The 27,616-nt window shown below is 36.7% G+C and overlaps 1 protein-coding gene and 1 long non-coding RNA gene across 2 annotated transcripts; one reads left to right on the top strand and one right to left on the bottom strand.

Annotated features, from left to right (window-relative positions):
* Positions 1-1,609: 1,609 nt before the first annotated feature.
* Positions 1,610-2,197, bottom strand: LOC139693363 (uncharacterized). Its single transcript, XR_011702043.1, has 2 exons — positions 1,999-2,197; positions 1,610-1,905 (listed from the first exon to the last, which is right to left on the bottom strand). It is a non-coding gene; the product is annotated as an uncharacterized lncRNA (long non-coding RNA).
* Positions 2,198-5,504: 3,307 nt separating this feature from the next.
* On the top strand, positions 5,505-20,894 carry LOC139693379 (luciferin 4-monooxygenase-like). The gene is made up of 8 exons (XM_071591507.1): positions 5,505-5,621; positions 8,347-8,575; positions 10,496-10,871; positions 12,398-12,566; positions 16,575-16,874; positions 17,684-17,911; positions 20,024-20,189; positions 20,429-20,894. The coding sequence occupies exons 1-8, from the start codon at positions 5,505-5,507 to the stop codon at positions 20,548-20,550; spliced, it is 1,707 nt and encodes a 568-aa protein (XP_071447608.1). The 3' UTR covers positions 20,551-20,894.
* The last annotated feature ends 6,722 nt before the right edge of the window (positions 20,895-27,616 follow it).

The raw sequence follows: 27,616 nt of genomic DNA on the forward strand, positions 1-27,616 counted from the left end.
AAATCATAATTTATTGCTAAACAACATCTGCATTCTCAAAAGAAATTTGCTGCAAACAGTTAACTTCTGCTTCTCTTATCATCGCTATCTAATCTTGGCACAGGAGTAATGTCATGATTATGCCGATCACCATACGAATATCTAGGATGTAAGAAAAGGAAATAACGACAGGAAAATTCAACCAAAGAAGAGCCATCCAAACACACAGGCATAATTATATTTTTTCAGCACTTTTATTTGCTTATCAGATGCCGTATAGCTAGTAGCAATACAAAAATCTATTTAAAATACATTCAAAGATAGAAGAAATTAAGATTTTCCACGGATACCACATCAATGCTGTCATCTGACAAGTCAAATTAACAGAGAATTTTCCAGTCTTCAGGGGGAATCCTTAAGCATGATGTGGGATGTGTCCATTAATTCCCTCAGTGACAGACTTCAAATGTTTTGAGATCCTGGGTAGTTTTGGTAGTTCCGCCACATTTTCATTCAGAGATTTTTAAAAATCATCATTCAAAACTTACACAACAGCAACAAACATAATTCAGATCACAAAAAGTTAACTCCATACACGTCCCAGCCATTGTACACAAATCCACATATCATGAACCTATATAATACAGAAACTTGGAGGGATTGAATAACACTGTGCAAATGTCACATAAATTCTGTACATGTCGCTCAAGGTGGTAGAGTACACAGGAAATGGAAGGAGTACTTGGGAATGGCTTAAGGAACACGAGAGCATTAGCATGATTGATATAATTTCTCCTTGGTATTCCACATTGGAGGGAATTAAACCACGTTAATTTCCAGATATCAGCCACTGGTCACTCACCTCTTCATTATTTTCATAAAAGTATTATACTGAAAATAATTTAAGCGGTACATAAATAAAAGATTTTCTCCAGTGATTATCACTGCTAAAATAAACTATACTGGTTCTTCTAACTGACTAGCACTAGCTAAAACGGTCCATGATGCTGCATGCTCTCACAAGCTACCAATTTCATTCAAAAGAGGTAGTCACAACAAATGAGACTTGGAGATAGCTATAAATAAATATTTTAATACGATATTACGAGTGCCCTTCAATCAGTGTAAGTAGCCTTAATGGGATGTCACGCCGAGTAACTTGAATCCAAGATCTTGCTTAAGGAAAACTTAGAATCTTGGCCCTAAGAGTCACGTCACAAAGGTACTGATATTCACACACCATCGGAGAGGCATGCATTCATCCCAGTGTCCTTCGATTAAAAAAAATACCAGATTTAGGCGTCGGCTTGGCCAGAGGAGACTTACCCGATTCCTAACATTGAACATGTCTTAATCGCGTAAATATAAGTACTTCGCACGCGCATGGCAAACACGAACGTCGATTCTCTTCCACTTTTCAGCAGCGAGTGTTCTGGATGTACTTTTTTTTACTAGAAATGGAAATTGATGGAAATGAACACTTGTTATTGACTTTTACTGGAATCTTATGCTTCGCTGGCGACATTTTTTTTAAATTTTAACCCAATTCCGCAATAAAAGAACTTGGATTGCAGGAAAATATACAGTTATCACGCTCCAATTCGTATTTGCAAGTGACTTTTATGCGATAAAAAGTTTTATGAGAGTGTTTAATATCAGTAGCCTGACAGCCCAATCTGGGACACGTAAAATACATGATTTTGACATGGCACACTCTGATAGAGGGTTGATCGAACTTCTTAACGAAGCGTAAATATATAAATACACGACACAAATGTTGACATACATTGAATTGCAACCTCTTTCTCCAAATATTAAGTGTGAGGGAATAATTGCAAACAGTATTTCTCCATCATCAACTCGTCTTCAACTTTTTCACGAGAGGTTGGTCTCCATCCTCATCGTCTTCACTCTCGTCTTCATCACCTAAATAATTATGAATGAATAAATATCATACATGTACGAGGAAACTTGGTCTGCGTCGTGCTACCGCAAATTAGAAAGTAAAAGTTCGCTTACCGTTACATCCTGTGGGAGCAGCATCACTTTCATTGTTGTCGACCAAACGTGTCAGCTGTTCGTTTACTTCAGCTTGAACTTTTTTAAGGCCGGAAATCAAACATGATAAATTCTTTTCTGTAAGCTCACAAGTGGTTTCCGATAAAGTACTACCGGATTTGTCGAGTATCTTCAATGTAATGTGACTCTCCGCCATTTTCACAAACAACAACACGCGCCTAACAATTGAAAGGTGAAACAGATTTGATATTCAGGGTGACGATAGGGGACTGGGTCAGGGGGTCTTCACTTTGGCATGAATACAAATACGCATGGAAAAAACACAGTCACTGTAGAATCTACTTTCTTTTTAGGTCCTTAAACTGTAATTGAGAGGGAGGTTGTATTATATACCTGCAAAAATATTCGAGCCCTTTCCTAACAGAGTGTATACTTTTAAGAATAGATGTAAGGTATATATGTAATAATTTGATTGATGTGTGGTGTATTGTATTATATGTAATGGCTTAATTTTTTTAATTTATCTTTTTTTTCTTGCTGATTAATGGTTTTAAATGGGATTGGGATTCGCTTGTTTTGTTAAAGAGATTTGTGTTTTGAAGTCTGATTTTATCTATTATCTTTTGCGATTATTTGGGACTTGTGTGCCACCTGGCAATGTCTATCAGCACATGTGTATTTTTAATAATAATAATATATTAACGACTTATTTTATTCATAATCAATAGAAAAAGAGAGAAGAATCTTACTTTTTTAATTCTATTTTGTTACCAAAATAATCTCATGAGTAATATTTTCCTGAATCCCACATCATTTTTCATGTGTACCTATGCCAATTGTTGTGTCTACTCTGGGCGAGAATGGTTATTAGGGGAGCTGACTGACGGTTAAGTTCGTTATGCTATTAGGGGTAGGTGGATAACATGGTAGGGGAAGGATGTTCCGGAATTAGGGGAGAGAAGCCCTGGTGTCAGCATCAGTCTACTTTTCGGCAAGGGGGTCATGTAATATTTAGGGATTAGGTGGAAGAAGGGACTACATCCTCATTCTCACCTCATTGAAGTATTTAAATAAATAAATACACTCCACTTTAAGTGCTCTAAACATTGCACCCGAAAAGAGATCGGAATACGTATGAGAAATTCGGTTACCACGGCATTCGAACTTGAATCCTCGAGGTGGGAAGCCAGTACACTACCTAGCACACACCAATTTGATCCTCAAATCTCCAAACTAGGTACAATCTAAAGATATGGATGCTATGTTTCATTGAAGTATGTCACATAATTAAAGTTGCTGGTGGAATTTGTGAGTCAGCGCGATCATTACTACCGTCGGACACATTAAGATCAGCATTTTTAATTTTAAGGGCTGCGATATCTCAGCTTTACCGAGAAAACGAACTTCTGTTTAAGTGCTGTTGTGCTCAATTTTACTTCAAACTTGGAGGTAGTAGAAATTTAGACTTCACTCATTGAGTCGCTTCTTGAGTCCACCCGCATTCATTTGGTATCCCAAAAAATCTATTGCGATGCTACTATAAACTTAGAGGAAAAGGTATTAGTCTAGTTTTTCAAATATGAATAGTCTACGCTAATTTATGTTTTCGGATCATGGCCTAAGGAAGGTTTTCCCATTAATAATGTAATAATAATAAGTGTAATAAGTGATGCAACAATAATTACTGGTTCATAGAGGAGTTTAAATTCTGCCAATTCTTCGTGTTCAAAGCTTTAATTATTTAAGGCTATCATTTGTAAGTGATTGTTTCAAGATAATTTGTGTCATTTTATTTAAGAATATATGAAATAGTTTAGTCTATGAAGGTGGTCTGAAAAGTTTCCGATCTAACAAAGATACAAGACATTATTTTCTGAGGTCGGAAACTTATCGGACCACCCTCGTATGATACTGTGATTAGTTTAAATGATATAAAGACTGATAATATTCGTATTAATCTGTATATTGAAAAAATGGATATGTAATACTATCTTTAGTAAAAATGTGCTTCTATATTCTAATATAGACTCGTAAAAACTTTGATATGGAGCGTAGCTATGTACGGTGCGGAAACGTTGTCATTGAAGCAGGAGGATAGACGTAGATCGGAGGCTTTTGAAATGTGGGTGTGGAGAAGAATGGAGAAGGTGAAATGGACAGAGAAGAAAACAAATGAGGAAGTACTTGGTATGGTGGGCGAAGAGAGGGGTTTGCTGGGAGCAATCCTATGGAGGCAGGAAAAGTGGATGAAGGGGGTGTTGACCGGCAGTGGGATGTTGAAGACTGTGATAGAGGGTAGAATGTTGGGCAAAAGAGGAAAGGGAAGGAACAGGATAGGGATGTTGGACGGGATGAAGGGAGGAAGAAAATACTCAGAGATGAAGAGGGACCTGATGGATTTTGTGTTTTGTTAGGAGTAATAAAATATTTGTTTGGTAGTTGTGTCCATCCAAAAACCTACCTTAACCGGTAGATTACCTTAAAAAAATATTCTAATAAACATATTTTAGGATAAAAAGTCAATGCGGTAATAAATGAGTTTAACAATAAACAGAATTATCGATTCAATAGTTTTTCCATAGAAAAACTATTGAAAATTGATTCAAATATTTTTTCTTCAATTTGGCTAGGAAATCCTAATGCGAAATATTCTCCAGAAACTTAATTTTAAGAGACAACCAGCATTTTTCAAAATATTTGTCTTGACCTCTATATAATCAAAACCTAGTTCCTAGTTTATGTAACCTGAATGCACAAGGTTTGTCCCAAAAGTATACGCCGCTTTCACTACGGAGTCATAGCTGCTCCAGTGGCAATTTTAGAGTTAAGTAAAACTATAGAAGAATCGAATACTACATGAGAATTTACTTGAGGGAAAATGCTGTTACATTTAAAGCATAAACAGGTCGCACTAACGGATCCACATTTGCGTCCCACATATTACATATCAACAAAGATTGTTTTGGACCAAATTGGTCAGAGTAGTAGGGAGGAGGAGAATGACAAAAATACGTTCGGCAAAGAAGCTGGCACAAGGAGTGAATAGTTGACAGGGACGTTGAGAAAATATGCTAAGAAAAGGCTCGCCAAAACTTTCATATGGACAAATGTGATGAAACCAGTCGTACTGTCATAAAGTTTTGGGAAATCTACCAAGGTTTTTTTAATATCCTCATTACACCAATGACTTTTGCCATGCCACAAGCCATCGTGGCCATTTTCGTGGCGCACGTATTAACCGTATGCATCCGAAAGCGGACGACTGAATTGAATTCCGTTGCTCGTATTGCCTTGTTCCTCCCTCCTCCCGTGCATATACTCCCTCCTTTTTGGAGGATAATGCGATGGCACCGATTTCCCTTCGTGATAACGCAATCGGCTACTGAAATTTGCCACTTTCTGGGCCACCGTATTTCTCTCTTATCGCGATCCGGCCGGCGTGGTTCCACAGCACTCTTGCTCTCGCGCTCATTGCTACTGAAGAGTTTGGCGAGAAACCTCAGAAGATGGCGAGCGAAAACATTTTGAGTGGCCCTCCAGCTGTTCCTCTCGCGGACCCGAGTAAACCGCTGGGTGAATTCCTCCTGGAGAAGCTGAAAACCCACGGGGATGGAATTGCACAAGTGAGTGCTGAGCAGCAACTACCCTGGACAATATAACACTCGTAATCGTATCGTATAGCTAATAAATGATTCATAATTATTAACTGTATCGCTCGAGTAACCACGGCCCGCGGAGTTCTCTTAGAATTTCTATTGATACGAGTTGAAAAACTTTAAGAATCTTGAAAGTCTATGTTTTGGAACGTCGATAACTGTTCGGGGAGATAATTTGCTTTGGAGAGAGTCTCTGATACGAGTGACTTGCATGTTGGCTTGCCTTTTGAGAAACGGACCATAGATGTTCCGTCTCATGAAACCGAGAACTCTCTCGATAACTTGAGGAGCACCACATTTATTCCAGAAGGAGAATTTCAGATATTAACTTTTCACTTGTTTATACGTTATTCTTGGCTTCAGACTGTTATTTATGTATCTCGCATTAATCCGAAAACCGCACTTGGGTCTTTACAGTTATGAGTGAAATACCAGGTGTTGATTTAATTGTTTTTAGGAAATGAATCAGTTAAATTAGGAAATCATCGGGAATGAAAATGAGTAGGAAACGTTTGCTGCTTTTTCAAAGATTTTTCTACAGTCTGTGCGGTAGTTATTAGTTCAGAATTCATTAAGCCGAAGTAAAATAGGTTGAACATGTAAACTAGGTTGAGGCACAGGTATCAAACAGGTAAACTATCTCGTTGTTACAATATTTTTCTTGAATCGGAATGAAAAGAATAAACCTGCAAAAGATTATCCACGACAATGACGACGTTTTCTTATAGTTTTAGTAGCATTTGCCTCCATATGTGCCACAGACTGTCTTTTTACGAGAAGCAGGACGGGGATTCATATTTCTTTCCCTGGGAGAATATTCCAGTCTTGATAGACTTCCCAGCTAGTTTAGCCTCAAAGGCAATACCCCAAATTGTGCCCACCATTTCAAAATTTACGTCTACGCGATAAATCGAGTACGTGATTGTACCGCAAATTCTCACATAAACTGAATGTATTTTGATCGAGAAACTTTTATCGCGGCTACACTTTGAACCCTCATTGTGATAACCCAATCATATTTCTATGAAATATTTTAAACGCTAAATCTCAATAGGAGAAGAATGCCCTAGACGAGTTCGAAGTGAACCAGGTTTCGAATGCAATCAAAGTGGCCACTTTGTGCCCAGAATGCTACAAATAACAGCAATAATTACTATTTTTGAAAGGCAATAATATAATATTTAAACGAGTATCGGGGAGGCTATGAGCAACATTGGCACGCCACGAACCTCAAGACACGTCCTCAATTGCCGGCTCGTATCTTTTTATCTACCGGGCATACGATGTACATATTCAAAACACATCATTATCAATATCAAATTAAGTGATGGTACTTGTATTAAAACAATTCATTAGAATCTAACGGGCGGAGGAACCGAATAAAGACAAAAAAATACCAAAAATTTAACTTTCAAGTGCAATACCACACGTCTTCCCGTTATCCGATTATAATAATATATATAGCACGATTTATTTGCTAACCAAAAAGAGGAAATTCAAAAGGCGCCTGAAAGATATTAATTAAAAAATGTTTTTGCCTCTAATTAAGGTCCACCCTATGGTGCAACAATTTCTAAGCTTGGCATTGAAGGATGTTGACCTTTTGTTGTATTTGTCTTCAGTTAACAGGGATTCAATTTATTATTATATAATAGCAGTCAGCTGGTGAAGAAAGGTTTTTGATGACAGGAAAACTTATCTCTACTACACTTCCAGGTTCAACCTATCATGCTACTATAGCTGTAGCATCCCACACAAAAATGAACCATTGTTCACCTACAAACTCCTACCTCCCTTCAGTCTATTCCTCTCTCCACCTCATTAATCCAACATTCCCCCTCTATATCACCTGCTTTGAGATTCCATTGCCATTCAATGTCATCTCCTGCATTAATTTTTCTGCCCCCTTTGAATTTCTGCCAGCAACCTCCTCTCTATCCCTAAAATGTTTATTGCTCACACATTCGTTTTCCTTTCTGTTAATTTTATTTTCTCATTGGCCTCCCTCACATCTTTGAAGTCTTCAATCTAAGCTCATCATCTTACTTAAATGAACAAGGCTCAGAGAAATTCAATACTATGCTCCTTATCAGTTTTCTTTAAATATTTTTTACATATTACTTATGGCTCTTGTCAACAACTCCCTCCTCTTTGTAAAATCTTCATTAACAAAAATTCTTCTTAAAATATATATACTACCATTCTTGTATAAAAAATTTCTGAGGTTGGATGAAGTGTTCAATTAGATTTTTTTAGTATTTTTAGTACCCTACAAGCTACCACTATGGTGTGTGATAGGGGGTGAATACACACCAGATAAATATTGACTTGAATATTACTCCTCCTAGCATGGTCGGATAATATTATTCTGATCCCTTATTGTTCATGGAAAAAATGTCATCTTAAATGTATTTACTCTACACTTTATTTCTCTAATTTTATTTATATTAGTTTGCCTACTGTAGTACGATGGGGCTAATAATACATTTTCAACATCATTGCTAAAGAGACATCCTTCCAATTTATGCAAGAGATTTAATCTGAAATTCAAACTTAAGAATAACATATGCAGGTTTAAAGAAGCCATTTTCAGAGACTGTGACAATAATAAATGTTAGCTTAGAAAAGAAAGCTAATCTCAAGTAAATTTAGCTTGACATTGTATCATCATTTTTTCTGTAATACTTTTCAGGTAGATGCAGTCACTGGAAAAAGCCACACTTACAATGAAATTTGTACACTTAGCCTAAGACTAGCTGAAACCATGAGGTATGGGAGGCCGGAAACCAACAGGTGTCACTTGGCAACGGGGGACATAGTTGGCATTTGCTCCGAGAATACAATCGACTACTGCATCCCCGTCTTGTCTTCCCTTTACCTTGGAGCAGCAGTGGCACCAATCAACTCCTCTTACACCACTAGTACGTTGAACCCTAAGGGATTGTAGTTCACAGTTGGAATGGAAAAAATGATGCAGTTATTATTACTGTTTGTGTGAATTTGAAAGGAAAATTCTTTACATCAGTTTAATTGGAAATGTTGAATTTCTTATGGTATTCCCTTGAGGAAGGAACTTGTGTTTAATGGAAAATTTGAAATTATAGCAGGCTATCAGATAATATCACATAAACATAAAGAAGCAGTGAAAGTTATAAATGCCCTGGACCAGTGGCCGGCAAACTGAAGCTCAAGAGGGACAAGCCTTTGGCCCCATGAGTTGGCCTCTTCGACACAGTACCACATGCTGGCACACACACACACACAGTGCGATTGAAACTACATGACCTACGCACAGGAGTCGAAGTTTATGTGTCTTTATCTTTAGGCAAGTGCTCTGAAGCGACTTATAAGCAAGGAAATATTTCTAGAAAGATAAAATGTCGACGTATATTGTCAAGTTGTATCTTTCCATCGCACTTCACAATGAGTGATTTTCAAACGCGTATCCCCCCAAGAAAGATGAAAATTGAGGCAAAAAACTGCACCCCAGAAGTTGGCCATTCCACCTGCCTCTGTCCAAAGCGTTTTGCTTCCCCTCAAAAGTTCTGCCACCATAGAAATTTGAAATTCTTGGTGTTTAAACAGAAATAGCAAACTTAGTCCACTGCACAAGTGATCTGCTTTGAAAGACCTTGGGAAGGAAGATGTGTTGATTTTTAAAACCAGGAATAGTTTAATATGACTTATATGAGAGCTGAAAAACAATCGTTATCTATTTTTTTCTCATTTGGGTCTAAATATATACGAACAATCATTTTCAAGTGCGCTTGTTAAGAGTAAATCGCTGAATTGACTATTTGATGAGAACCTGGAATTGTGCATAAAATTAAAAACAATATCATACAAACTTGACTTAACAAAACTTTAGAAGGAGATGCAAGGACATTGTTCAAATTAGTGTTTGTCAGTTATTGTCATGATTTAATTTCATGGATGCCCTACAATTTAATTTTACCGTATAGTTTAAATAAGACTAAACTTTAAGTAAAATCTATAAAGTTAATTTTAGGGAGCATTGTGGATTGAAAGAAGATATAGTGTCAATGATTGAGAAAGGTATGTAGAGATTGTTTGGACATAAAGAGAGGATTAGTGAAAGGATATAGATGATACAAGTACACAAGATGAGTGTGGATGGTAGAGTTGGGAGGGGTTGAGCTCCACAGACATATCTCAATCAGATTTAGGATGTTTTGTTGCAAAGGCTAGCTTGAGAGTACCCTAATTAAGTTAATAAAAATGCACCTACCTGTATATTTTTGGTAAAAAATTTGGTTCTCAAAAGAAATGCCAATCATTGTACTGTTGATATTTGGCTCTGTTGACTAATGAGTTTGCCGACCACTGCCCTGGGCCATTATCTTGGGGGAGTGATGAGTTTGAGGACTTTTGAAAACTTGGATATATTGAATGAATGGTTTGGGGAAGAATTATCTCTTGGATAATATGAAGCATTTGTAAATGAGGAAAACATGTTATAATTTTATATTTGGATATATAGTATATTAATTAGTTGTCACTTTGGCTGTCAATTGCCTCCATAACTTGGCCATAATTCTTTAGCCAACAGTTTAGATAATTTGTGTAACAAAAATATAGTTAAATGTTGACTTGGAAAACAAGATTTCAGTGATAACTGTATAATTTTGCGGCAATTGTTTTTTAAATTTTTTAGTGCCGAATGAAGGATTTTGCACTTTTTCAGATTGAGGTTTAGAGTATGCTAAGCTAATAGAACCCTATCCATTATATTCTAACCATTACTCAAAGAAGCATATTAAACCAGCTAACAATGGACAGGTTTTTATCACAGTCATATCTGATATTATCTTTATTTTCAGGAGAATTGGAGCACACACTCAACATATCAAAGCCAAAAATAGTCTTTGCCTCAAAGTCAGCATTAAAGAATTTGATGGAAGCAGCCAGGGTTTTAGAGTTTATAAAATTGGTTGTCGTAATGGATGAAATCCAAAATTTTGCTATTGACAGCCAAAGAACTGGGATTTCCTCCAAAAATGGAATTGTGAGGAGTATTAACGATTTGCTGTACCCAGTGGAAAAATTCATTCCATCCATTCCAATTGAGAAGGATCTCCCGAGAGTGAACCAGTCCCAGCATGTGGCCCTCATTATGTCTTCAAGTGGCACTACAGGCCTCCCAAAAGGTGTTATGCTCACTCATCGAAACATTTATGCCTATATATTGCAAACCGAGTAAGTATATGTATTGAAAATTATCATAACACCAGCTATGGCTAATTGGTCAATGGTTAGAGTAATAATTGTTTGATAACAGTATGCAAATGTCTAATCTTTATGGAATTGGATATTCACTACTTTTGCTTCCACCAAGAGCTGAAATTGTAACCAGCATTTGGCCTGACCCTTTGCAAGCCTTTGGGAGAATGGTATTGGGATAGAGAGATTGCCTCAGGTCTAATGCAAGCATGGGTGATTGGGAAATATTTTGATAGAAAATATTTTGGTGACCTCAGAAGTTTTGTTTACTTGTTAATTCTTTACTTTTAAACATTTTTCACATGTTTTAATATTGCTAAGTTGCACTGTGGATTATTCTGTTCCTACTGAATCTGTGCTCTTTTTTTAATGCAAATGTTATACATTGGTGCTTCCTGTAGAGTCTTCAGTCACCTGCCATTTCGGAAGATGAGATATTATGTATTCTGAGACAAAGGAGATACCTTGAATGGTCTCTGTGCTTAAGGCATCTAAATGCTATATTTCCAGCACAAGCACTATTTCCTTGCCATTTCCATCACTAATCTGCCTCTTGTATCAGGTCATGGCATGCCCAAATCCAAGGCCTTAGAATCAAATTCATTCACTCATTCAAGATTTCCATCTATGTCTCTAATACCATCTTCAAGTCTAGAAATATTTCTTGAAAATAGTCAATGCTCCCATCAGTCATGAAATAGCAGTTTAGATGAGATATGTCTGGAAACTATTCCACCATTTTTGAGAAAAATAGCCTACCTTTGGAACAATGAGGCCTTGGTCCCCTTTGAAGTTCATCCCTTGGGACCTCACACTCTTGCCCCAGCAACTCTTCCACCTTTCAAAACTATTGGCAAAGTCCTTTTTTGGAATGGTCATCAGCTGTCTCGTTCCATTCTCTTTTACCTCGTAAACCTCAAACATTTCATGCTGCAAATGCAGGGATCTTGCTCCAAGCTGCAAACAATGATCCAGGTTTTCTAAAAAGGTCATGACTGGAGATGAGTTTTGGGTCTATAGCCATGACCCTGAAACAAAAGCCCAGTCTTCCTAGTAGTTGGTTGATGATATAAGGAAAATGCAACGAGGCAGCTGATGGCCAATTGTTTTGAAAATTGAACTAGGGGCTGGGATAAGTGTGTGAGGTCCCAAGGGGAGTAAGGGAACTAGGGTCTCATTGTTCCATGAAGGCTATTTTTCTCAAAATATTGAATGGCTGGATCTATTCCGGACAGACCTCATATGTGTCATGTCTTCACTCATTGCTCACACAATTCCTATTCCATATATATATATATAATTTCTCTGGATTATTTCATATATTTTATGCAACAGTTTAATCTAAAACATTGATATTTGTTATGTTCTCACCATATTTTAGAGTTACCTTGAGAGTAAAGTATGATATCCATATTAGAACAATTAATACTGGTTATGGCCATCATAATATATTGGTATTTAAGAAATAATTTCTGACAGCATCATTTTTCCTTCCATTTAAGGCATATGAACCTATTTGCTAAAGAAAAGAAGATATGTTTAGCCCTTATGCCATTTTTTCATGCCTATGGACTGCTAACAATACTCCAATTGGCTGCTATAGGTTTAAAAGTGGTGGTCATGCAGCACTTTGAAGCTGATATCTTTCTCAAAGCCATTGAAAAATACAAGGTAGGCATATATTTTTTCTGGGAATTTTTTGATTTCACTCCAAGGCAAATTAATTGAAATAAATAACTATTATATAGCATTGAGTTCGGGCATATATTCGTACCTAGATTACTGAAATTGGCTGGCCAAATGAAATCAAATTCTCTTCTTTTCAGGGTGCTTTTAATGTTATCATTTAGCCTGAAAGTTTGTTTTCTTATATTGTTGAAAGACATTGTTCATTTGTTTTTTTAATAACACCATGAATTTCAACTTTGTTGATGGCAGTAGATAATTGAAAGATTTTACATTTTAGACAACATTCTGGATGTTCTTATTAAGTTAACTATTATTCTGTAGTTTCATGATTTTACCATGTTGACAGCTACTTAGGCTCTCCACCTCCCTACCTCCCTCCCTCCCCTCCCTCCCCTCCCTGAAGAGGCTTGTTGCCTAAAACAGGGCTTCCTAACAAAAAAAATGGGAAAATATGGTTCTTTATGCAACCAAGATCTAGAGTTAATGCTGAATGTGACCTTTGCAGAAAAGGGCAAGGAGTCATAACAGGGAATTTCTATGGTGATATTAGGTAAAGAGTGAATGAACGGATTAAGATAACATGATGTATCTAAATACAATATAAGCCAATTTGACTTCCTACATCGCCTGATAAATTCTGTGTGGATGTACATATATGACAATTAGCACTGATGATCATTAGCCGACTGAATATATGATTACAAACAATAATGCTTCCCTGGGCCAAATATACCAATTACCTGTAATACAACAAGCCCCTCTGTGGTAAGTTATAATGGTTGTATTATGTACATTATTTTGATGTCCTGAAACTTCCAGTTTAACATTTACAGTATTATAATGTGCCGCATATTTTTCATTGGATGTTTGAATATGTAGTTGATATCATGTTATTATCTTCACATCTTTACAAAAAAAATATGAAAAAATTACCAGAAAAGACTCACAGAGCATTTATCTTTAAAGATGTGAAAAATAATTGTCTTTGAGTCAAGAGTATGAGGGTAAATAGGAGGCTTATTAGAAGTGAATATGATGAAGAATGGAGTCAATAAGATAAATGAAGAGGAATACAAAAAAATGAGCTCTTCAATAGGGTTGATTATGAGGGCAAGCTGCTTGGGGAAATTCGAACAAGAATGACGCAGGAGATGGAAGAAATATTGACTATAGTTGGATATGGAATATTGTGATGGAAGAAAGAGAGTTGATTAATCAGGATACAGCATGGGAAAGAATAAGCCTTTTTAACCGTAAGAAGGAAGGCAAAAGTTATGAAGAAATAAATAGTATTAGGCAAACAAAAGGAAAATTTTGTGATATGTACACATAAGTAAATTGTAATTACAGAGCATCCTAAACCTAGTTTTAATTGGTATAATATGTACCTTTGATTAATTACGTATTCTGTTGATACTGGTCTATGTTGTGCTAGGTTTCATTTTCAAATTCAAAGAACTGTGGGAGATGTTGCAACAGTTAGATACTTTAACCCCTCTGCGCAGTTCTCAATGCGTGGTACGTCACAGTCAGCAGGCCCTCATTTGTGAATCGACATAAGCCATATGTCCTGCTATACTCTTTTGGTTTTGAATTTTTCTCTGCCGCGCCATCAAATTTTTTTAATATCTATATGGCTGCCCTTGGCCTCTCTCGTATAGTGAGTCTTCCTAACCGTTCTATTTTGACTACATGAAAAGGCACTCTATAAGGAAGATAAATCTAGCAAGTCCAGCCTTATGAGATAAGCGAGTTCTTTGCATTTCACTGCAACAATTTCAGAGTGTAAAAATCATTCTCCTTGACCGGGAACCAAACCCGGATCCCTCAAGGTTCCGGTCGAGTGCTTTAGCCAGTTAAGCTATCGAGGCATCCTCCTAAATGCTGACATTTTGGAGTTAAGGAGGATGTCTCGATAGCTTAACTGGCTAAAGCACTTGACTGGACATTGAGGGATCCGGGTTCAAATCCCAGTCAAGGAGAATGATTTTTACACTTTGAAATTGTTGCATTGAAATACACATTAGCAGATGACTACGTTAAAAGTTACTGTTGTGGCATCTCCCGCAGTTTCTTTGGAGTTCTTTGCATTTATGCTTTGTCCTCAGGTTCTATTTGCCTTTATTGCTTGATACAATCTCCCTATCAAATTTATCTGGTTCCATTTGTGCATCATTCTTTCTTTTTGTTTCATCACAACAGTTGCAAAGGCAAAAGGCCGCACCACCATCTAGTCTCAGCTGTTAGATTTCTTTTTTGAGAAAGAGTATATATAAACGCCTTGTGTATAACATCCAATGGATTCAAAGAGGGATAAGCTTTTTATGAGTGAAGACAAAATGATAGTTAAGTTGAGGATTTGAATGGAGAAAACGAAGTGAGCATTGGATCTGATAGTGCAAGTTCAAGTGAGGAAGTTTGGTTGAGAGGTACTTCATTGAAAAGTTACCACTGACCAGGAAGAAGTCCAGGCCTCAAAGAAGATATCAGGTGTGCTCAGCACGAGGTAAAAGGGGGGACACAGTGTACTGGTGCCCTGACTGCAATGCAGGCCTACTTTTAGAGGATTGTTCCAAATTATATCACACAAAACTGAACTTTTAGAATGGAGGTTCCAAACTTAAAGACGAATGAAGAAGTGAAAATATGAAATAAGATGTTAGTAAAATTTTTAATAAAAAAATAAGCATTTCAACATATGATAAATTAAAAAAAAATTTTTAGAATAAATCTTTCAATAGAAATAAATTATTTTTAGTGATGCTGTAGAAAGAGAAATAAAAAAAAAATTAAGTACTGCGAGCAGGGCCCAACCATTTAAATTCGTATACCGGCCTGAGGGGTTAACTAAGAAAGCCACTGATGCACACCAAAATACAGGATTTCCAGTGAAAAAACCCATGACCAAGATTTCAATCTGGATATCCATTTCTGTCCAAGTGATTTAGCTAGTTAAGTTATTGAGCATCCTCTACTATAATCACAGCTACCACACAGCTATTATAAAAAGCAAATTAGAGAATAATTGGTATCCATAGAAAAAATTAAAATCGTGTTGTTAATGGTTTCAATGGGAGCACACAATTTGGAATATTATCTTGCAGATGTCATGCCAGCTTCAAATGTAATAATGAATACCTTTATTACCTTCATTGCATGGACATATACAAAGTGAAGACATATTTTTATTATTATTCATTGGAAGAGAAATTGATCAGGAAGGACAAGATAGTTCATGTGAAAATTTGGTGGAATTCATTCATCCACGAGTTCTGCCGATTTATAACTGACAGTTTAAGGATTACCTCAGAGGATTCACATTTTTTATCCTGAGCCAAGAAATTTCGATATTGGATTCACACAATTTCTGCATGAAATACACCTCATTATCAAAAGATAATTGAAATAAGATTGAAATGCACCTTATTTAAACATGGCTGTCTCTATGAAAAACTTTTTCAGCTATTTCATGAGAAACAATTAATTCACAAAAAAATGTTGTGACTACTAAAGTCAAGTAATTCCTTAATTAGTGAACAGAATTGCCTCACATTCATGAAAAATTTTCTGATTTCACTACACTGCATTTCTACAATAGATAATTGGTGGAAATCAAAAATTTCCATCAATATATCATATCCTTTGGTAGATTTAATTTGAAATCAATCTATTTGGATTTGCCAACTTATTCTAAATGATATTAAAATGAATGATGGAAAAAGAGAAATTCATCAGCGTGCCTAAGCAAACATAATATAATGGAAATGATTCTTTGCTAGTTGAATTAATGGATGTGGAGTTTGGAAAGTTGTGTTGTTCGACCAAATTCACATCTCTTCTTTAATTTTGAAAGTATTAATTTTGACCATTGTGGAAAATTTTTCACCTATTGGTTTTAGGAACTGGTTTATGAAATGTCAGTATGTGAATGGATTCTTTTCAGTGTTGAAAAAGGCACATAAGATTTTTTCCTCTTTAAACATTTTTCAGATAACAACACTGCCTTTAGTGCCTCCTCTGATGGTGTTCCTTTCCAAAGACCCTCGAGTTGAAAGGTATGACCTCTCGAGTGTGAGTGAAATACTTTGTGGTGCAGCACATTTGGCAGGAGACCTTGAAGGAAAGGTAGAAAGCATTATGAATCGCCATCGTTCACGGATTGGTGCTCCTCCATGTTTTGTCCGTCAAGGTTACGGTCTCACTGAGATGACTCTAGGAGTAATGACATCTCCACCTGGGGGCAAAAAGCTTGGATCAGTGGGATGCCTCTTTCCTGGAGTACAGGCCAAGGTAATAATAGCAGGATTTCATCTTATGCAATGACTGTTCCTGAATAATGCAGTTTTTATCACATAATCTGAGGCCCAAATTGTCTAGTGAGTAGATTTCTGGGCTACTAACAAAAGGGCTTGGGTTCTATTTCAAGTGATGCCTCTGGTTACTCTGCCCTAGCTGTATGAGTTTTCAAGTATCAAATTTTGCTTGGAAATTATAGGCCACAAAGGGAAAGGAATTGATCCCTATTAACACCTAGTGTGAATTTCACATGCTATACAGAGGTTAATATTAGGTGAACTCCAACATCACCCTTCAAAGCAACCTTCTGGTTGGGTTGATTGTTGTGATCATGACGTAATCTAAATTTGCATGGTGTCATTCATTAATAACCAAGGTGGTTGTGAAAAATGATCATGATATGTAATGTCAATTCTGAAATGGTGAGACATATTTTAATGTCATGGCAAGTCCTCCACCTGATGGTGGCCCCATATTCAAGTGGGATACCTTACTAATACCAGTGGCCAAACCAGCTGTGAAACCACAGGTAGTTCTTGTAGATAAAAAAAAATATTCCCCTTTCTCAAACGCATGACTTCACCACTGAAGGCAAGGAGGCTTACCAATTTCAACAGCCACATTTTTTGGGTTGATGATTGTGGGTCCTTTCCTTATGCTTGAAAATATTCAATGCTAGGAAGTGAATTAACATGATATTCATTCTACATGAATGTTTCTAGTCTAGATGTTTTAATGAAATCAGATTTACATTTGAGATAGAAATGTTTGATAATTCTAGCACAAGTTATTTTCATTTACAGGTTGTTGATCTGAAGACTGGAAAGGCTCTTGGTCCAAATAAGGAAGGTGAACTCTGCTTCCAAGGGCGCATAATGATGAAGGGTTATATTAACAACAAGGAAGCCACTGTCAACATGATTGACAAAGATGGATGGCTTCACTCTGGGGACATTGGATATTATGACCGCGATGGACACTTCTATATAATTGATCGTTTGAAAGAACTTATCAAATATAAAGGTTTTCAGGTGAGCCACTACTGCAGAAATATATTTTGAGAATCATTTAAGGATATTTTTATTAGATATCATCATTATTTCACTTGTAATTTTTTGTCATATAAATAATATTGGAGAATCAACACAAACAAATCTAATGTTATGAGGTTTTTGAGAATGAGGAAGGTTAAGCTAAACATTAAAATTGGAGGGCAAAGACTGGAGCATGTGAGACCTAAATTGGAAGTGTTTGTGAAATTACAAAGTTAGTTAAATTATTTCAATGTGCTGTGTAAATTCCATAAAGTTATGCGGGAGATAACATTTTATGATGGAAGTATTTGGAGCAAGGTGATCAAAGTGTTTGGGACACAAGAAGAAGAATGGTATTGGGAAATAAAATGTTACAAGGAAAATAGAACTGATAATAGGAATGTGGTGGTAACTTGAGCCATAAAACGAGTTGATTTCCCAAAGGATAAAAGGATGGTCATGCACATATTCAGGTGCAGGAATAGAGAAGGATGGAACAGGTCAAATGAACAAATAGAAAAGCAACTGAAGAGATAATATGGTGTGGGAGAGGAGAGGGTTGGTTGCTGGGAGAAATCCAAATGAGGCAGGAAAGGTGGGCGCAGAGCATTTTAATTGGGGATGGAATATTGAAAATGTGATAGAGGGGTGAATGTTAGACATGTGAGGTAGGGGGAAGAAAAGGATAGCCATGTTGGATGGGATGGAGGGGGTAAGAATGTATTCAGAATTGAAAAAGGGTTTATTGTTGTGCGGGGTGTGAGATTGTGTCTTGTTAGTTAAGGTAGTGTTCAGTCTGTGTCCATCCAAAGCTCATCTTAAATGATAGACATCCAAGTACAGTGAAAAATGTCTATAAATGGCCCTGTATTATGAAGGAAATTGTCCATAGTGAAAAAATACATTTGTCCTAACCTGTGGCATAGTAATATATATTAGCATATTTCCCGGCCCATATGATACCCCTTTTTTACTTCAAAATGTTTTCAAAAATAAACTTGCATCTTTCGTGTATATATGGATAACATTGACCGAGCCAATTCACCGGAAAAAAACCTACTATTAAGTATTGTTTCCTACATCTGGCATAGAAAATAATTGCCTTTATTACGAATTTAGATAATATCACTGTTTTGAGTCAGTAGTAAACAGCAGATTTTTAAAATTTCGTTGTTAAGTACTACCTAAAAAAAATTCCAAAATAAATGGTAAATGTTTCATTTCATCTCACACATGGTGCTGCTGCAAAACTTAATATGCATTGGACTAACTGTGATGTAGGCCCTCTGCTAATACATCCATACATTATATCTCTCCTGATAGTCTTGGAGAATAACTCCGCCAACATCTTGCCATCCAGTTCAACCTTCTGGTATGCACGTTACGGAATCCCATCCAGGCTGACTACTGAAGATAGGTCATAATACAGAGGCAGGCATGAATTCACCAATTTATCATATCCATCATGTGAAAAGGGCTACGCATTTGTATTTAAAATTTCTCACTGAAAAGGCAAGGCTTTGGCTTGATGAGAAGATAAGAATCAAATGCTGACAGCCAAAGTCATTTTTCTGTGTTCCGTATTAATTGTAAAAATACAACTCTTCTTTATTCCTTTTTCCACTTTTCTAATCACTCCAAATGGAAGTGGAGAGGTTGACTCAGGTACAGGAGGATGCAACAGGCTGAAACAGGCATTGGGCTTAAAATAACTACCATGTCCATATGATTTTACTTTGTTTAATGAATACTTTATGGCATCCCAAGAAATCTAGCTACACAAAATAATTTGAATTTTAAGAATATAATTCCTTCAACTCAAGGATTTCATATGTCTATAATCACAATCTAAAAGTGACTGAGAGTCAGTAGGCTTCATTCCCCTGTTACATGAAAGCAGTTGATGAGGATTGGGTATTACAATAAGCATTAAGAATGCAAAAAAAATTCCATCATTACCTTTTAGTTCTCTTAAATTATAAATCATCTTTATGCTGTAGTTTGCCACTACTCATGACTGTGTTTGAAAAATGCAGAATTAAGTTTCATGACATATTTATCTCAAATGCTTGGAAAAATGTTTGACATCTATGATTAATTAATTGACAGGTTCCTCCTGCTGAACTTGAGGGTTTGCTCCTTCAACACCCATTGATTCAAGATGCTGCGGTCATTGGTATTCCTAACGAAGTAGCTGGGGAGGTTCCAAAGGCATTTGTTGTAAAACAGAAAGGGGCCAAACTTTCTGAGGCTGATGTCATCAGCTTTGTGGAAAGTGTGTTCATCAGCTAAGTCACTGAATATATGTATTCCAATTCACTCAACCAAATTATTCATTTATTGCCTGAAATTTGAAAGAGTGGTTTCAAAGTGTTTTATTGCTATGCATTCATACCAATATATTCAAATTCATTTACTCATTATTTATCTTAAGTTATCTGTTACAATTAAAATGATTTTCAGATTGTTACCAGGAAATTTTTAGTAAATTGGATGCATCATATTTTCTTTCAGAGAGGGTATCATCTCCGAAGAGACTCCGCGGTGGTGTTCGATTTCTGGAGTCCATTCCCAAAACAGCAAGTGGGAAAATATTAAGGAGAGAGCTCAGGACCTTAGTGAAATCAAAAATTTAGTATTTCACTTTAAATTTACTGTCACTTCCTTGTAAATGAAAATATGTACAGTGTTAATGTTTTTGTACCATTTTCACATCAAATGAAGGGGATTTCCTCAGGATATACTAAGTGGAAGGCCTTCATGATAAGGTTAGATGAAACATTAATGGCACTAGATCATATATTGAATCATGACTTTGGTTTTAATACTGGGCATTATCACTAGGTGATATCTGCCTCTGACAACCATCTTTCACACCATTGTCACGTCACAATGTATAAACTTGTGGAATTACTGTTTCTTTAACCCTTGCCATGTTAAATGAAAATGATGATTGGGGATTGAGGCTTGGTTTCTTATTTTTGATAGCTAATAAACATTACTGAAATAACTAAATGGAAATAAAAATACAGAATTTATAAACATATGTTACACTATCTTGGTTTTACAATCCTATATGTGCTGCATGAACCTCTCAGTTTTGTCCAAATATGCTTGCAAGAGAATCGTCAGCATCATCATATAAAATGAAATCTCTTATAAGAGAAAAAATGTCAGCTCAATATTTTCTGTTCAAGTGTGATTGTTCATTGTTTAACTCTGTCCCTCCTAGTTATTCAAAACTTTGTTCCTTTGCATTGCAATAATTTCTATTCACTTCCTCTGTCTCAGTTTGCACAGAAAAGGAATTAAACTTATATTCACTTTAAAAAAATATCACTTTTTTTGTCTGTAACTCGTCTGCCAAGATGATGAATTTTTTATTGATATTTTCACTTTTTATTTATTTCAATTTCCACTTGTATCCTAATTAACTTCTGTTGCAATGCCTACATTTTGACACTTTCCTATTCTTGGCCCATTAGTTTTCTATATGATTTCCTTGGACATTTTGTGGGGAAGTTATTTTTCTGTGAAATAAATCAGAAAGAAATTCAGAAGATTAGGTTTCAAAGTGAGGAGAGGATGGGAAATATTTTCAGCAGGAGGGACTACATTCTGACTAATACTGTAGTTACTGAATTTATTAGTGTAAATGGTATTAGAAAAGTAATGGCAATCTCAAAATTAAAACTCTCTTCATAAATATATTATACTCAATTCAACAAGAAAGTAATACCTAATAAAGAAGACAATGTGGAAGGATGGCAGTTAAGGTAGAGGAAGACGACTGAGACATATGATTAAATTGATCGAATGAGAGACAATAGGTACTAAAAGAGAAGACTAAACTGAAGAGTCTATGAAATGAAATTTGAGTGGGTGGTTAGTGACCTATATTGGATGGAGCGCAGCATTATATGGATTAAAAATGTAGATAATTTGAAAATAGATCAGAGATACACCCATATTAAAAGATTTTGTACTTTACTGCAGAATTTTAATAAGATTCATTGCATTCCGCTGACTTGCGGCATCATCAAGTACAAATGATCGTACCTCATAATGCTGAAATTTTGTGAAAAGCTTTGTACCATAAAATGAAGTTTGTGAAAAAGTACAAAATCATCTAAAATGGATTCTAAATACTCTCACAAAGTGAAGTCTGAAACCATAGCGTATATTAGATCAAAAATGGTTTAGAAAATGAAGAACCACAACACTTTTTCTATTGCAGCAAGTGCTTTGAACACCCACTCATCACTTCAAGAAGAATGGAAAATCAAAGTTAAATCATTATAAATAATTGTACCTAACCAAGCTGATGCTACAGTGGTAGGTTGTCTTGGAGTATATACTGAAGAATGCTGAAGAAATACGAGAATGAAAGAATTCACGTTGAAAGTCAGAAATAAACAATGAACCATTTCACCTTCAAACAAATTTTATTTTCAGAAGAATACATATCTTAAATAAAATAAATATTTATTAATATAATGATTTAGTATATATGATTTTTGTGGATGATTTTCCTTTGATGACACTTATCAAGCTCTCCAGTCTGCTAAACATTTCCTTTCAGTATATTTACTTTCTTTCATCATTATTCTCGACAATATGGACATCCGCAGCCTTTCACGAATTCATTATTTCACCTTGGAAATAAATTACATGAAAATGTTTCGTAGTTGACGCTCGCCTCCTCTCTACGTCTCGGGGTCACTTATTCGGCTAGGTGCTTGGGGTCGAAGCAGGAGTAGCCGCACTCGGTGGGGCAGCACTTCTTTTGTCCCGGGCAAGCGGCGTCGTTGATGCAGAGGTTCCCGCAAAGGGAGGCCTCGATGTGATCGTGCGGGGAGACGTGATGCGTGGGGACATGGTGCGAGGAGTGGTGGTGCTCGGGTTCGTCCCTCCTCTCGGCGTGGTGCGGCTCGGGTGCCGGGGGGTGGTGGGGTGGTGCGTGGTGCGAGGGGTAGTGGTGTGTGGGGTAGTAGTGCTGGGGATAGTGGGGTGGGGGATGCGGGTGGGAGTAGTGGGGATAGGCGGGGGTGAGAGCGTACACCGTGGGGTGATGGAAGAACTCTGGGACGATTCGCTTCACGTACGGGCAGAGGCCAGGCTTAGGACCTGAGAAATATCGGGAACCAATTAATGTAGACAGATGACAATGGAAAATAGTACTACATACATAAACATGTCATAGAAATGGTATCTCATTCTAAATGTCAATCATCAAATTTTTATGCATGAAGATTTGGCGAGGGTGACTGTCCCTCCTTCACCCAGCTTCACAATCACCATTCATTACTCCCTAATATGTGTTCGAGAGACTGCTACAACTTCTCCAATGAAATCTGAAAGACCATTCTCAAGTGCAGCTTCAAATTGGGAAATAAAGTATGGACGATTTTTCCTCATTGGAATAAATCGAACCACATCTACTTATAAAAACTACTTTTATACATCGACCTTTGTGCATCGAAATTCATTGGCAAATGGCTGAGACAGTAATAGTATAATGGATGTGTGAAAACTACGTTCATGGGCTTGTGAGAGTTCAAAGAAGCTCGAACGTCTTGTGAAAACAAACCCAATATGCTTCAACTACAGAAAATCAGCAATTTTCCGATCGGCAAAAGGAACCTTTACAGAAGCGCCCTCGGCGACCGTGGATTCATGATGTCGACGCCGTAAAAATGTGTATGTTTACAGAAAAATTCTGGTGAGGAGTATAAGAGGTTTAAAGTTTAAAGACACAAGTAGTTCATTAAAAAAATAGGTCACCTTAGAGCTTAAACTTTACCTCGTACTTCATCTTACTGATCGGATCAGTGTTTTATCTGATTCGATATGCAATTATAGGAGAAAAGGATAGCAAATAGCAAAGGAGAAGAAAAGGATAACAAATGGATTTGAAAAAGCATAAAATACTGCATAATTTGAGAAACTTGCAACAAAATTTTACCGTTTAAATTACATGCTAATACGAGGAGGAAGCTGTCAGAAATGTCCGTAAATCGTTAACCTATGAAAATGAGTTTCATAGTTTTTCTCTACGTCCCCCTTCCTCATCCCCATGCACAATGACCCCCATTTGTCAATCCCACCCAACTCATCAACTCCTCTGTGTTTTTACGAACTTCCGTCCCCTCATCCTTATCCCATTTCCACCCCCCCCCCAAATCCCTTCCTTCTTTCGACACATTCAAACCCCACAAGTTTACTCACTAAAGAAAATCTTGAAAGCTCTGGAACAATGGTTGGGTTGAATTTGAAATTATGTCAGTATCCAAATCCACCCGTAATTTTTATCAATTTTATTTGAATTAAAGTCAAATGTTTTCCCAAAGTAACCCCTTATGATAATCTTAAAGAATTCAACACTTGTACTAATAAATTCAATGGTGCCAGGCTGTACTGAAAATGCATGATCTCTTAGTAAGTAAACTTTGTATTTTTTCACGCTGAAATTTATCGTAAAATAATATGGCAATACATTTTTTGTAAAAATAGTAAGTTTACTTATTCAGTGACTTTTACTGATATTTTCCCTGCACAACATGATAGAAGCCGTCAAACAATTGAAAGAACTCCGATTAAATTTACTTTGGTATATATGAGTCGCAATTATACAATATGTATATACTATTTCTAATATAAACAATGCAATTGAAAGTGTAATTCATGAAACACTTGACATGGATCATAACGACTGGAGGAACTTCTACTGACTACACAAGGACCAAGATGCCACAATTCGAATGATGGAAGAAAAAGAGAAGGTAAAATAAACAAAGAAGTTAAACAAGGGCTCTCTCATACGGAATAGTATTCAACGTATAAGTACAATCGTAAATAGAAGAGGGAATAACGAGCAAGAGTAATATGGAATCAATGGAATTATGGTGAGCGGGGAAGAAATTAACATACAGCGTTTCGCAGATCACGCCGCAGAAATAGAAGAAAATACAAAAGGCTTGCAAATACCATTGAAAATTATTTGACCTGTTACTTCAAGGATGAAATATGAAAATCAAAAGTAAGAAAGCCAAGATCCTAGTACGAGAATTGCGAGGCAGCGTTTAGAAGTGGTGAAGGCATAGTAGCCAAAACCCAAAGGAAGGAGTGAGGCCGAAGGAAATACACAAGAGGACGCCTCTGTAGCTTAAATGACTTCATCACGACTGACCGGAGACATCGAGGGCTCCAGGTTGGAATCCCGGTCAAGGCGACTGATTTTTTCAAAACTATTGGGATTGTTGAATTGTAATACGAATTAGGAGAATTAGGGACTGTTGCGGCATCTCCTGCAGTTTCCCAGAATTTTTCAACTCCATGAGGATCCCGTGCACTAAGGGCATATTCTAAATTATGCAAATGAGAAATTACTTGTTCACTTAGTGGTGCTCATACTCACATTGTTGGATGGGCACAACTCTGGCCGACTCCTGTTCCTCGGAGGCCGCCGTCGCCACGAAGAGGAGGAGGGCGATGGCCGCCGACACCAAACTACCGCACATCATTCTTGCTGGGATCTTCCTTCAAGTCACAAAACAGGCGATACGATCAAGTTACGGACGCGTTGACTACGGGGCACCAACTCTATATAAGCCACTTTGCGACCCCGGCTAAATAGTCACCCTAAAATGAACGGTAAACTTCGATTGTTCCGCAAACCTCCCGCACTAACGGACAATCTGGGTCCTCTCTCCTCAAACATCGATGCGTCGCAATTGGGTCCTTCCCGGGCACCGGTCCTCTAACCTGGGGCGACTGTTCCTTGAGAGCAGCAGTACCGGTGGTACTCACCTCTTGTCGACGGCTAGTCTACCAAAATTGATAATAGACATAGTCAAAGGTGGAAACTTAGGGTCGATGGAAATTTTCTCTCAGTCCCCTGAGAGATCGCGCTAACGGTGGTTCTAATAACTCCGGATAATCTGAAAATTTCAACTAGAGCGTCAATTTCTAAAGTCAGTTTTAGCCACTGGATTTTTACAGTTACGTGATTCGTTCGAATTCTAAAGTCTTCCAATTTTTTCCTGAAAAAATATTTGTATTAGAAAGCTGAGATTTGTGATATTTCTCAACATAATATTTCTGTAGCCAAGCACACTTTTAACAACGTCGGCGCTGTCGTTTCATGGTCGCCGAGAACGCTTCTGCATGCAGTTCCTCTTGACCCCTGGAAAAACCGGCCGGAACGTGGCCAAGGCTTTGATTATTGTCATGCAACGTTCGGCCATCTGTGAAATTTCGCTGCAATAAGCGCACATTTTATACACATCCATAACGCCATCAACACATGTCTAATTCAATTGGAGACAAATGTTAACTCGTAAGTGGAGGGAATGGGTAATTATGTGTAGTTATCTGTCTTGTATTTATAAAGATACCCGCGTCTTTTAAGTCCAACCATATCTGTTTATTTACTCCCAGTTCCGTGAAAAAAAATGTTTAATCTGAGAACCGGAATGAATCTCATAATCTGTTAGATCATTTACCTTCAATAGAAGTGTTATTTTTTAACATTTAGTGCTCCTCAGATTGATAGTTTTTGAGATAACGAGCTCACAAGAAACAATCACTCAGAGGCAGACACAATTTGACAAATTTTCAAAGAGTGTTTAGGAGAGTCCAAAGCATATTTCCGTCAAAATCAGGAAGTCCAATTTTTTCACGATTTTTTCTCTACTTATGGAGAAAGAAAAAAGAACGCTCAACATAGTTTTTTTTATGGACGCTGCTAATTATCATTCGTAATAGCAATATAATAGTAATATATGGCTATAGCTTCATTATAATAGCAATAAGAAGGCATATCACCTTTATTATAATTCGGTTGTTTAATGCTATGCATTTAAAAAAAGACATTTCACCTTCACTACAAGCCATTTGTTAATGAGTCTCTCAGTTTTAAAATAGTGATTTTTCACTACCAAAGAACAACTGTGTATTCTTTTACAACTGAAAAAGGCAAAACTTACATGCTTTAGAATTAAATTCCGAAATATCGATGTTTATAAAATATATTTTGGCAATTGATTTTTCTGAGCAGTAAATATAGATTTCCTCTCAATTTTTAAAACAAATTTTCAATAATTTGAGATTCCCCATTACTTGCTACATTACGCGAGCTCCATTGTTGAGGTCACGGGTGAAGGCTAAGGCGAAGCAGTTCGGTCGAAATCATTAAGTTGAAATTGAGAATCAAATCCGATGCTATGCTTCTCTATTAAGCCTATTAATTTAAATAGCAATCAAAACTTCCGCAATTCGAGAGTAATTTTAACGTACCGCGTTTGGCTTACCCATCCGGAGCTCATCTGAATCTGACAATGTGTCTTCTGTTCCGTAGGCTTTTAATAAGAATTGTTATGAGGTATACGTACCTATCTCCTCTATGTAACAAATATGGACCATTTTGGTTCATCAACTGTGAATCAAAATACTATTAGGAATGAAGTTGTGATTTACAAGATTGTAACTCAATTTTCCTATCACAGTTAACTTGCCCCAAGCATGATCTTGAATTGTGTGTTGTGCGTGTACGCTTGCATTATTATTATTGGTATTCTAACATTTAAGGTAGGCTTTAGATGGACAGAGAATGAACTGTAATAAATTTCTTTTTATCTCTTAGCTAAGAATTTTATTGTTGTTCAGTATCATGTATCGTTGTTCGTTGCATCTCTTAACTAA

This window comes from Hetaerina americana, unplaced genomic scaffold (assembly GCF_022747635.1).
Source record: "Hetaerina americana unplaced genomic scaffold, ioHetAmer1.1.p SCAF_48, whole genome shotgun sequence".
NCBI classification, from domain to species: domain Eukaryota; kingdom Metazoa; phylum Arthropoda; class Insecta; order Odonata; family Calopterygidae; genus Hetaerina; species Hetaerina americana.